Below are 12,924 nucleotides of genomic sequence, written 5' to 3' on the forward strand. Positions count from 1 at the left end.
CATTCTGAATTGGAGCCAGTAATCACTATTGTCCCCCGATCACATCACATGACTTCCCTTTGCCCTTCTGTTCAGGGTCACTGTATGTGCATATACTTCAGTGTGAACCATACCTATGCTTGACAATCCTGCCTCAGCTTACAGAGCCAGTACACGCTGAGCACGAAACTGCATCCTTTAAAAGATTAGATCCTTGCAATAATATGCACCCAATACCCCAAATGTGGGAATGCCTCTTTGGGAATTACCTTTGCTTTTAACCTCACGACACTACACCCACCAGATTCACCAGATTTAATGACCTTTGACTGTTTCAAATCAAAGTCAAAACCACCCTGCAGGAGAAAGTGTTTGCACTCTGAGAATATTCAAAACAATATGTTGGGCCCGTAAAAGCAAATCCCGCAGTGGGGTTAAGCCCTAAGGGCAAGGAGGGGACTCTGTATCCTCCTGCAGAAAAAGAGTGTCTGCACACAGCAGGAGTTCATGATGTATGTGTGAATAACACATTATTTATATGCATAGAAATGCATGAATCTGTATACACACCCCATATATGTGACTGGGGGCAGAGGGTAAGGATGAACTAAAGGAAACACATTCCTGAATTTGAGAAATAGTTTGTGGCATATAAAGTAGGGAGTGGCTGGAATCATCCCTATGTGCATGAGTGTGTGTGTGTGTGCACACGTGTGTGAGATTCAGTGTTGCTGGTCAGGTCTCAGAGCAGTAAGCTTTGCTTGCTGCCACAGCCATGCTAAAAATTCCAGGTGATACATTTTTATCTTCTGCCCCACAGCCCTCTCCTCCAAAAGCAGAGACAAAAAAAGGGCACGATGGAAACAAAAGAGGTCAAGTAAGTCTATATATTGTTTACCATCCTTCCATATGACACTGTTTATAAATTTCCTGCCCCTTTTTATCTTCCATAGTCACTTTTTGCTCCAAGACCAGGACTGAGGCAAATGGAAACCATATAGTGATATTGCTCCAGACACCCCCAGAGCCGCAGTATCATGCTGCCCCTGCCTTCCAGCAACAGGCTGCCCGACCATCGCTGGCAGCAGCTGTCTGACCATCTGGAATCTCACAGGGCTAGGAAGCATTTATGAGACGTAGGGTTACACTGGACCCTATAGGGGAAGTGTTTGGGAAGTCGAATCTCTCTGACAACTAGCTGAAAGGCACATAGGATGTTTTACATTTTATTATTAACAAAGAGAAAAACAAGAAGCACAAAAAGATGGCTATTCCTTCCATCTGGTCCCCCAAAGGCACTGAAGCATCATTTCTGACGAACCATTGCAGGAACTCCGATTTTGCCAGGAGAGTGAGGCGAACAGCCCTCCTTGTCAAAACCCGTTCGCTGGCTTCAGGAGCCTTGGGAGACCAGCTGAACTTGATCTGTCAGTCACGTTGGTGATTGTGAGTGCTCTGATAGATGTATCTATTATAGCCTAAACTTTCAACAATATAAATAGAAGAGCCAATAAGAACTTTGAAGAGCATGCACATGGGTGAAGGTTGCTCGCATCTGCAGTATTTGCTTTGGTTTGTGAGCGAACAATCTTTGCCCCACCCTGATGTTAGGTACATGAGAGTCAGCTGAAGACAAAAAAAGAGAGGCTAGGAAAGAAGGGAGAAGACATGGCAAAGATAAAAAAGTGAAGTTTCTTTTCAAGATCAGGAGAGAGAAGAGAAATGTGTGAACACATACAGCAGTAAGTAAAATCCTGTCAACAGTTTGTATATGTTGGAATGAGCACAGCCTTCTAATATTAGGCCTTGCAAGAGGTGGAGATGGTAAACAAGCCACCAATTCTCAGTGCTGTTCCTTCATCCCAGCAGGTGGTTCTCTGCATGCTGGGAAACTTAGACCAACATCAGCCCTCCCTGTAATAAGCTTTACTACTACTTTTTTTTTTTCCCATTAGAAACAGTCTAGAGTATAGATTCCAGAGAGGCAGCCACACAAGAATTAGGGGTATAAACTCTGGTGCTAAATTGCCTGGATTAAAATCTGGTTCAACTTACTTAACTCCGTAAAATGGAGATCATAATAATATCTTTGTATGATGTAAGGAGTAAATGTATTTACTTTATGTAATGTGCTTAGAACAGTACCTGGCATTTAGTAAGCACCAAATAAGTGATGCTTTCATAGTTTAGAAGGCTCTGTAACAAAACTCAGTTGATGGACAAAAATTTCCCCAACTATTGCTTTGTTTGCCAAATAAAAGTTTCTTCTCATTGACATTAAAATAGTGCTATCACCAGTCAAAACAGAATATTCATTCCCAGGTTCATGTTTGTCATTGAGTTTGGTGCACACACACACACACCTTACCTTAAGCCCTCAGATTCATTGATATTGCTTCAATTTATAATTGCATAGTGGCAATTTATGGCGAGGGCACATCAAGGCTGACTTTGCAGTAGCTGTCTTTCCTTGGGGTTATGTGGGTCCTGAAATCATCTTCCACTAAAATCCATCTTCAGTATTGCATCCTCTTAGTGGAAGTCTTCAATCCTTTTAAAGTGGCCAACACCTGTAATCCCAGCACTTTGGGAGTGCTGAGCACAAGACTTCAAGACCAGCCTGGGCAACACAGTGAGACCCTGTCTCTACAAAAAATAAAAAAAATAGCCAGGTGTGGTGGCACATGCCTGTAGTCTCAGCTCCTCAGGAGGTTGAGAAAGGAGGATGACTTCAGCCTGGGGAAGTCGAGGCTGCAGAGCCACGTTCAAGCCACTGCACTCCAGCCTGGGTGACAGAGCAAAACACTATCTCAAAACAAATAAATAAATGAAACTTCTCCTGAAGGAGGGCTATGCTTTTAATGGCTGCGTTTATCTAGAAGAAAACAGAACATACGAAAGAGCAGGTTTGGAGGAAAAGGACTGGCAGAGCTAGAGACAGACAGGGTGGACATTTACAGGGAGGGCCTGGAGATTAACCAACTGGGTGGTTGTGACTCAGGCTAGCCCCATGTACAAGGAATGGCAGCGTCCATAAAGAGAGAACACAGACACACTAAAGAGAGAAAAGTGCGCTCCCAGGCCAAACTTGGAAACCTCAGGCGTAAGAAAATTACTCCCAGATACTGCAGGGGAATCATATGCCCTAAGTCATGTGAATCAATCCTAAGTAGGATTGAGAATCAAAGGACTGATCTTTGCAGAGCTATATCTGATCATAAACCATGCTTATCACAGGAAGCGCCAAGAACCTTAATGTGCTGTATTGACATGGATCATTGTCTCTTGATCTTGCAGCAGCAGATCACTGGCAAGATGTCTCATCTTGGCTGTTTAACCATTAACTGTGACTCCATAGAACAGCCACTGCTTCTAATACAGGAAATCTGTGCAAACCTGGGGCTAGAACTGGGAACAAATCTGCATCTAGCTATCAACTGTGCTGGACATGAGCTGATGGACTACGTAAGTTTCCACTTCAGAACATTCACTTCCTATTGAGATCCATGATTTTTAAATTAGAACTCAGAAAAAAAAGAGCTTATCTGAATATTGTCCAAACAGATCTTATTGTTTTTTTATTAATATTGTGTGAAGGATCCAAATATAAATGGAACTGAGAAAACCAAATTAGCTAATGACCACAGAATAACATAACCATAAAATTTTTTAAATAGAAAATGTCATTATTATATATAGAAATTCTACAATAAAGATAAGTAAAATGAGTTACTTACATTGCAATCCTGAAAGCTACTGAAAAATAATTTAACAAACTGCATTTGGTTGATAAATGCTGAATTTGTCGAGCCTAAAAAGTGGATGAGTTGTAACTTATGATGTGATAGGCCCTTCCAGACATGTAGTTCTTAGAATTTATGCTCTGACTTTTTAAATATAAAAAATTTTCCAAGTTATTGAAGTTTATGAAGAAGATGTTTTTGTCCAACTAAACACATCACAGTGTTATCCACAGCCTGGGTTAGGAGGACAGAGCTTTAGTGATGTGATGAGACTCCACCTGGGGACCACCCACCTGAAGAGAAAGATTCTAAAAAGAGAGTGAAAAACAGGTTCATTGAAAAACATCCTAGTCGGTGGGGCACAGTGGCTCACGCCTGTAATCCCAACACTTTGGGAGGCCGAGGTGGGTGGATCACCTAAGGTCAGGAGTTCAAGACCAGCCTGGCCAACATGGTGAAACCCCCCTCTACAAAAAATGCAAAAAATTAGCTGGGCGTGGTGGTGGGCTTCTGTAATCTCAGCTACTCAGGAGGCTGAGGCAAAAGAATCGCTTGAACCCAGGAGGCGGAGGTTGCAGTGAGCCAAGATCGTGCCATTGCACTCCAGCCTGGGCAACAAGAGTGAAACTCCGTCTCAAAACAAAAAACAAGCAACATTCTAGTCTTCACTTCCTCAGGGTAATACAACGGCAATTTACCTTTAAACTTGGGAAACTGGTATGTTAGGAAAGTTATTAGTTTTCTGTCTTACACATGTACTTCCTGATATGGTTTGGCTGTGTCCCCACCCAATTCGCATCTTGAATTGTAGCTCCCATAATTCCCATGTGTCATGGGAGGTAACTGAATCATGGTGGCGGGTCTTTCCCATGCTATTCTCATGATAGTGAATAAGTCTCACTAGATCTGATGGTTTTATAAAGGGGAGTTCCCCTGCACACACTCTCTCTTGCCTGCTGCCATGTAAGACATGACTTTGCTCTTCCTTTACCTTCCACCATGATTATGTGGCCTCCTCAGCCATGTGGAACTGTAAGTCAATTAAACCTCTTTCCTTTACAAATTACTCAGTCTCAGGTATGTCTTTATTAGCAGCATGAGAACAAACTAATACACTTCCCAATTTCAAATACACAAAAATGTTGAGTCTACATTTTATGAAATGCCCAGCATATTGCCAAGCATCTATGGTGACTTGGTAATTTATGTCAAATTCAGGGGACATGACCAAATAGCATTCTGCTTTAACTGTGATTTTAACTTTACAAAGGAAATTTTGAACTCTATAAAAGAGCCCTAAATTTTGCTTGACTTCTAAAAGTTCTTTTACTTTTCTAAAGAAACTAAGCACATAAAAGAATATTTAAAGTAATTTCCTATTCTTCACATAATGATTGGTTCCTAGGCATACCATTAAAAAAAATAATTGCATGTTTTCATCAGCAACGTATACCAGGAACTATGAATATACTGACTGCTAGTGCTAACTAGAATGGGTATTTATTGCTTATATTCAGTAAAATGTATTAGCTTGATATCAGATAATTCTTACAATATTGTTAGTTCAAAATCATTAGCGTTTCCTCACTGACAAGATAGGGTTTTTTAAGCTTTGCATTATAGAAGTTAAAAGTTCTTGCTGCTTTTGAAGGTGAAAAAAGTATGAAATCCCTTCAGTTATGGTCTTCTTAGGAAGCTGCTTAATTCCAATGGAATCCATTCTATTAGCAGCAGCAGGAAGGCATTAGCAAACCAAACAGCCACTCTGTTGCATTCCACCTCCCTCCCAGTGCCAAAATATCCCAGGTACCATCCCTGAACATAGACTTAAAAGGAAGGGTGCTTTGTTCTGCAGAAAGGCTATTCTAGATCCTTCAGCCCTGTTTACTTCTATACTTAATGACTTAGGGGCTTTCCAGACTTCAAATGAATGTTGCACTAGAATTCTACCTTCTGGACAATATCGTTACTACTAGAAAGTACATGCTACCCAAGAAAGAAATGCCTCACATAAATCACATTATTTTTCACACTGGTTGTTAGTATATCAAAAGCCTAGCCTTGCTTTCAAGCTTTAGAGTATTCACAGTAAAGGAAACAAGTTATTCATTCAATGTGAGCTGAAAGATGGTAGGGTCTAGTGAGTGAGCAGGTTAGCATTGCTATTCTGCTTATTTTGTGAATTTATGTTATTGTCCATCTACCCAGGCAGCCAAGTCTAACAGATTATTCCCCTCCTACTCTGTAATTCTTGGTGTTTTGTATAGGAGGCTGCATCTGAAGTCTGTGGGAAGAACCCTAGAGGGCATCAAAAGGAATGGTGGCTTGATTTCCCAGGTTAATATTTAAGATATTTAAAGTAGAATGGACAGATTTCTCAGGTCAATGTGCCCTGAAAAGAACCTGTTTACAACCTCTTATATAAAATGAACGAAAACGAATCTGAACCGTATCTTTGGGATTTGATGAATTCATTGTTTATCCCTTATTTTAATATTTTCCTGACACATATCAGAATAAAGGAAAGTATGAAGTGATCATGGGCACATACAAAAATGCAGCGGAGATGGTTGACCTGTATGTGGATCTGATCAACAAGTACCCTTCAATTATTGCCTTAATTGATCCTTTCAGGAAGGAGGTAAGCACCCCACCTTCCATATTTTATAACATATTTTATATGCCATAAGATAGGCAGGACTCACCTTTTATATTTTATAACTCACCTTTTATATTTATAACAAAACAGAGAATAAAATCTCATTCTTTTGGATCATTGTCATTCAAAATGTGTTGTAATTTGGTGTGGGGCTGAGTTGCTTTATTTCAGCATTCATGAGAAAAGGCACTTACTAAGCAAATGAGTAGGAAAAACACAATTACCTAGGAGTGTGCCTGTCTGGGGAATGAAACACGTTATTCGCAAGCCCTTCAGGAGTACCTGTATATTTACAAGCAACCTAACAGATGGAAGCTGCCCCTGCTGTGCTAGCTGGAGCTTCAATAGGTTAATCATATATCATTTTCATGTGCTCAGGGGAACAGGACTTCTATAAGGCCAAATATTTTTCAACCTAAATCCAGTCACTATATATGCATAAAAGTAACAAAGCCATTTTTTCTTTTATTTGAGACAGGGTCTCACTCTGTCACCTAGGCTGGAGTGCAGTGGCACGATCTTGGCTCACTGCAACCTCTGCCTCCTGGGCTCAAGTGATTCTCCTGCCTCAGCCTCCCAAGTAGCTGTGACTATAGGCGTGCACCACCACACCCAGCTAAATTTTGGTATTTTTAGTAGAAACAAGGTTTCGCCATGTTGCCCAGGCTGGTCTCCAGCTCCTGAGGTCAGGAGATCCGCCCACCTTGGCCTCCCAAAGTGCTAGAATTACAGGCATGAGCCACTGTGCCCGACCTGCAAAGCCATATTTTTAAAGGGTTTGAGATATTGAGGTTTTACAATCTATTAAAACTCATGCATTTGACAAAGGCTTATGTGACCATCTTTCCCCCAACCAACTTACACTCCAAAATTTAAATTCTTGATTTTATAAATTTGAGAACCATCAGATAGATTGAACAGATATATTGAACAGATATCTTCTTTGAGATAATACAACTATTTCAATTTGGAGGACGATATAAATGCTGGTCCTGATGTGGAGTCCCAGGGTCTCAGTCACATCCTCCTTTTCACAACCTCCATTCCACACCAGCATACACAGAATGCACTGGCTGAGCTTAGTTCCTTAACCTTGCCACACCAGCCCTGCGATGACTGTCCTGAGGCTCTGGTCATACTTTTTAAGACAGGGTCTTGCTCTGTCACCCAGGCTGGAGTGCAGTGGCCTGATCACAGCTCACTGCAGCCTTGACCTCCCAGGCTCAAGCCATCTTCCTACCTCACCCTCTCAAGTAGCTGGGACTACCAGGCACACCACCACACCCAGCTAGTTTTTGTATTTTTTGTAGAGATGGGGTCTTGCCACATTGTCCAGGCTGGTCACACACACACACACACACACACACACACACACACATGCATATGTGTATAATTTTAAAATAAGCATTTCATTTCATATGATAGTCTCACCAATAAAAATAAGGGTGTTGAGAAGGGACTAGAGCCCTTGCAGGCTTTCTTTTTCCATTTTCTGTTTATCAGAAATATCAGAAAAATCCATCCAGCCAATCCTTAGCAGCATTATAGACAAGAGTGGATGGGAATAGCCTGGGTCTGAAGAACTCTAAAATCCATGTAAGAAATAACATTTAGTGTATTAACATTTTATTCATAAAACCTTTAAGCTCAAATTCACTATTAGTTTCTGTTTCCCAAAGCTTCTTAGTTTGTGTGGCTGTGGTACAGGGTCATTCAGGAACAGAAGTAAAAGAAAATTGTTTTGTGCATCTCAGGAAAAATGTGTGAGCTTGAGTATGTGCTATATTATTCCTGTTGTTTTGTAATTATGTTCAATGCATTATAATGATCAACTCTTAAATATTTACCCAGGACTCTGAACAGTGGGACAGCATCTATCACGCACTTGGTTCCAGGTGTTACATAATTGCAGGAACTGCTTCCAAAAGCATTTCTAAACTTCTAGAGCAAGGAAACATCAGCATCCCCAAATCCAATGGGCTGATCATAAAACACACAAACCAAACTACAATGTCTGACTTGGTGGAAATAACCAATCTGATTGACAGTGAGTAAAAGCATACATCTGAAAGACTCGTAATGACTTGGTTATACAAGAAACCAAAAATACACAGCATATCAAAGTTACTAAAAAGCATGGGAGAAATCTTGGAAGAAAAGAAAGTCCAACCATTTGTGAGAGATTTAGTGCTGGAACACAAAAGGCAGCTTACTGACTCCCTTCACTACGTTCCACTAACAGCCCAATTCCAAGCTCACCCCCTTTACTGAGGGCTACCAGAGGTATGGCCAAGGCCACTGCCCTGTCAACTTCACAGTGGGGAGAGCCTTTCTGCCTGTAACAGGAGGATTAATGGCTGATTTCTTATGAAAGGGCATAGCCTTCAGCACATTTATCAATTTGCTTTAGGTTCTGAGCTTGGACTACAGAAAATCTTTAAATTTACAGAAACCTGGCCGGGCGCAGTGGCTCATGCCTGTAATCCCAGCACTTTGGGAGGCTGAGGCCGGCGGATCACGAGGTCAGGAGATCGAGACCATCCTGGCTAACACGGTGAAACCCCATCTCTACTAAAAATACAGAAAATTGGCCGGGTGTGGTGGCGGTCGCCTGTAGTCCCAGCTACTCGGGAGGCTGAGGCAGGAGAATGACGTGAACTCGGGAGGCGGAGCGTGCAGTGAGCCGAGATCGCGCCACTGCACTCCAGCCTGGGCAACAGAGAGACTCCGTCTCAAAATTAATTAATTTATTTATTTACAGAAACCATAGAGGTACCCCAACTCTTACTGCTAAAGAACAGGTCCCAAATCCTGATTCATGCACTGTGGAACACCTGGGTACCCATCTGCACTAGCCAGGCTTCCGGCTACAATGTAGTGTTCAAGCTAAGAAAAATATCTCACCATTCACAAAGCCAAGGCACCAAGCACAGCCAAGGAACAGCAGGGGCAGAACACGTGTAGCCTGCATCACATTACTGCAGTATTGTAAATTTCCTCCTATCATTTACTACCACTTTATGCTCTAGATTCTAGATAAGGAGTCAACACCTTAACAGGGACCACAGCTCTTTCTTCCACATAGGCATGGCCCAAGTACATAGTAAGGATGTAGGAATTACTTAATTGAAAATAAACTTAGCTACTTATAATATATCCCGACACCAGTCAGCCATTTTAATTTGCATTACTTGGGGAAGTCTAGGAGGGATCAGAATTTGGAACCAGATCATCCACTGCAGGGAATGGTCTACTTGAGCAGTTTAGAAAACAGGCAACAAGATCAGATTAGAAGCAGTTTTCTGTCAGTACAGAGACCTGAGGCAAGGGTAGGTTCACTACTAACATGCAGCATGAGGAAGCTGCCAAGCAGGTTGGCAAGGCAGTGGAGTATCAGGGAAGCCTCGGGAGGCAGAATCTGAGTCATCAAGCTGGGATTCAGGGACAGAATCCCAGCAATGGGGATCAGGGGATGACAGGTGAAAGGCGGGGCTCCAGTGCTGGTGCATCTGGGATGCCAGAGGAGAGCAGCTTAAGACCAATGGGTCAGGCATTTGCGAATTGGACATAATCCTTACAGCATCCCTGTGAATTAGACACTATCATTTCCACTTTATTGATAAGAAAACAAGACTTGGAGAGATTAGGCAACTTTCCCATGACACTATAGTCATCTCACTTGCCCACAACTCTTGACCACCTGTCTTTAAACCTGCTGTTCCTTTGGATCTGACATACTTGGCTCTGCATCCTTCAGGTCTTGGCTAAAATGAAATGTCTTCAGCCACTCCTGCCTTCCCCTATCCCTAACTGGTTCAGTTCTGAATCTTCCTCCTAGCATCCTATATTTCCTCTTTGTAATACGGACCACAATCACTTATACAACTACCTAATGACTGGGGTTTCCCACTGGACTACAAACTGAGTTCATGGGCATCTTGTACACTTATGCAGAGGACATGAAACAAATACCACGAGTGGGTCTCAGGAACTAGACAGAAAGCTGGTCTCAGAGCTGGAGCAGAACTCAGAGTCAGACTGGCAGCCAGGGGCCTGGGTTGGTGCCAGAGGATGGAAGAAGACGCTCAGGCAGGGCTGGCCTGTGGGTGGTAGATGATAGATAGGAGGCAATGCAAACACCGTTGCTGCAGGAAGAGCTCTGGCTGGCACTCTTCACAGACTGGCACATTTCAAAGGGTTTTAAGACCCTCAAATGATTGATTACTACCAACACTACTCTTCTAGTAAACATTCAGAATGACAGTCCTTTGAATAAAATTCTACACAATGAAAGGAGAAAGCCATTACGTAGGCATACCAACTCCACGTTACTCTTACCATATTTCACTGACTCAAAGATGCATTTTTCTATACTGAACATTTAAAAAATTGAATCATGTCTTATAGCCGCGGTCTTAGAAATGTGTCAATCTAATTTGAGCATCCCCCTACCCCCTTTTAGTGGTAATAAAATAATAGTGCATTTTACAAATCATATATCTTTTTTTTTTTTTTTTTTTTTTTTTTTTTTTTTTTTTTTTGAGACGGAGTCTTGCTCTGTCGCCCAGAGCTGGAGTGCAGTGGCGCGATCTCAGCTCACTGCAAGCTCTGCCTCCCGGGTTCACGCCATTCTCCTGCCTCAGCCTCGCGAGTAGCTGGGAGTACAGGTGCCTACCACCACGCCCGGCTAATTTTTTGTATTTTTAGTAGAGACGGGGTTTCACCGTGTTAGCCAGGATGGTCTCGATCTCCTGACCTCATGATCCACCTGCCTTGGCCTCCCAAAGTGCTGGGATTACAGGAGTGAGCCACCATGCCCAGCCATCATGTATCTTAATTTTAATGAAACACAGTATTCATTTAGTATTTACAGCATCTAAGCTACTGAAATTGGGGGGTAAACAAACAAAAGCAGGGCAATAAAAATGCAAACGTTAGAATCCTAGGTAGGCAAATAATTGACTCTTCACAGGGAAGTTTTAAATCTGAGAAATTTTTAATTTTGATCCCAGAGGCCCACATGTATCCTAACTTTCTACACCATATAAAACTGAAAGAAATTCCTCTTCCAGGTAAGAAGCACATCACTGTCTTTGGAAGTACAGAAGGAGAATCATCTGATGACAGCCTTGTCGATTTGGTAAGTGCTGAATGCTGGTCAACTGCCAAACACTGCTTTTATCACGAATTGGTATTTCAGAGAAATGCAGTCTCTGGTGGAGAAAGTCATGTAACCTTTTATGAAACAGACTTGCTTCCTCCCAGATAGCTACCTTTTGCAAAGAGCTAATCTTTGAACTTTTAAAAAGAAGAAAAATTGAAGTCCAGGGAAAATGATGAGCACACTTAAATGACTGGGGTGTGCACCTGCGATCTTTCCTCCTAAAATGAAGTAAGAAAGGCCAGAACGTTCTTATATAAAATCAGCATGCCTACGTGACTAGTAAAGTGCCTGATGGATAGTCACATCATCTGTTTGCCTTTCAGCACTCTCAGCTTGTAGGCCACTGTGCTTACATAAAGATAAAAAACTAGTAAGAGAAAATCCCAAACAGCACACTGTGACAGTTTCCTTTCTCTTTAAAGAATTGTTTGTCGTTTAGCAAGACATGGCTCCTCCGTCTAAAATTAGTTTTTCCCCCCCTTTCAGGCTGTTGGGCTTGGTGTCCGGTTCATCAAGTTGGGGGGTCTTTCCCGTGGTGAACGAGTGACTAAATACAACCGCCTTCTCACTATTGAGGAAGAACTTGTCCAGAATGGAACACTGGGTATGCGCTGCTTTCTTGCTTTGTTTTCACTTAGCCATGAATAAGAGAACAAAGATTGGAAGAGGGGGAATAGAAGTCCCTCTGCAGGAGGGCAGGGGAATCCAAAGACCATACATAAGTGCTGACAAAACTAGGATGGCACTTGCCACAGTGTATATTGTTGTCTTAATGGATCATCTATTTACCTGAATGTTTAAAACTCTCGCCCTTTTTCTTGATGAATAGGCTGCACGATGCTCTTCAATAGAATTAATTGATTGGAATTTCCAAGCCTACCTTTTGTTATGGTCCAAATTATACTTAAGGTTTCCCTGCACAGCCCATGAAAGTTAAAGGCAGACACTTTCCTGAGGGTTTTTGGAAACAAATTGTTTTACTTAAAAACAAGTAGGCAGTGTGTTAATTTTAACATACCTTGGAAAGATTAAGGTCTCAAGAGAAATCGATCATTTAATGAAATTGAACCTTTGTAAATCTGCATGGTTAGAAGCACCTTGTATACTGGGTAACTGGAGAGAAACACACCAAATATGCATTTTTATTTTCTTATATTACTGATTGTGATGGCCAAAAGGAGGCCTATAGCATGCAGTGGCATTTAAAGAGACCAATAGAAACTGTGATTATAAACTTGTCATGTTTAACGTATGTAGCGGTCTTGAAATGTATCCTAGGATTCAGAAAATAAAGATATAATTGGGAGACTATTTCTGAGTCACATAAGGGCAGTCAAAAGTTAGTCTGTATTGTTTAGTGTGTAGTAGAAGGGCTAGTT

The 12,924-nt window shown here is 41.7% G+C and overlaps 1 protein-coding gene across 2 annotated transcripts in view; it reads left to right on the forward strand.

Annotated features, from left to right (window-relative positions):
- The window catches only part of ENO4 (enolase 4), a 33,160-nt gene that overhangs the window by 18,560 nt on the left and 1,676 nt on the right, over positions 1-12,924 (forward strand). Inside the window, exons 8-13 of one of the 2 annotated variants that reach the window (XM_016919449.4) lie at positions 800-856; positions 3,277-3,444; positions 6,238-6,363; positions 8,233-8,428; positions 11,454-11,521; positions 12,032-12,149. In XM_016919449.4, the coding sequence (XP_016774938.2) occupies positions 800-856; positions 3,277-3,444; positions 6,238-6,363; positions 8,233-8,428; positions 11,454-11,521; positions 12,032-12,149 (733 nt within the window). The remainder of the gene's footprint in view (positions 1-799; positions 857-3,276; positions 3,445-6,237; positions 6,364-8,232; positions 8,429-11,453; positions 11,522-12,031; positions 12,150-12,924) is intronic. The other variant, XM_016919450.4, reaches the window with a different exon arrangement.

This window comes from Pan troglodytes, chromosome 8, assembly GCF_028858775.2.
Source record: "Pan troglodytes isolate AG18354 chromosome 8, NHGRI_mPanTro3-v2.0_pri, whole genome shotgun sequence".
Taxonomy (NCBI): domain Eukaryota; kingdom Metazoa; phylum Chordata; class Mammalia; order Primates; family Hominidae; genus Pan; species Pan troglodytes.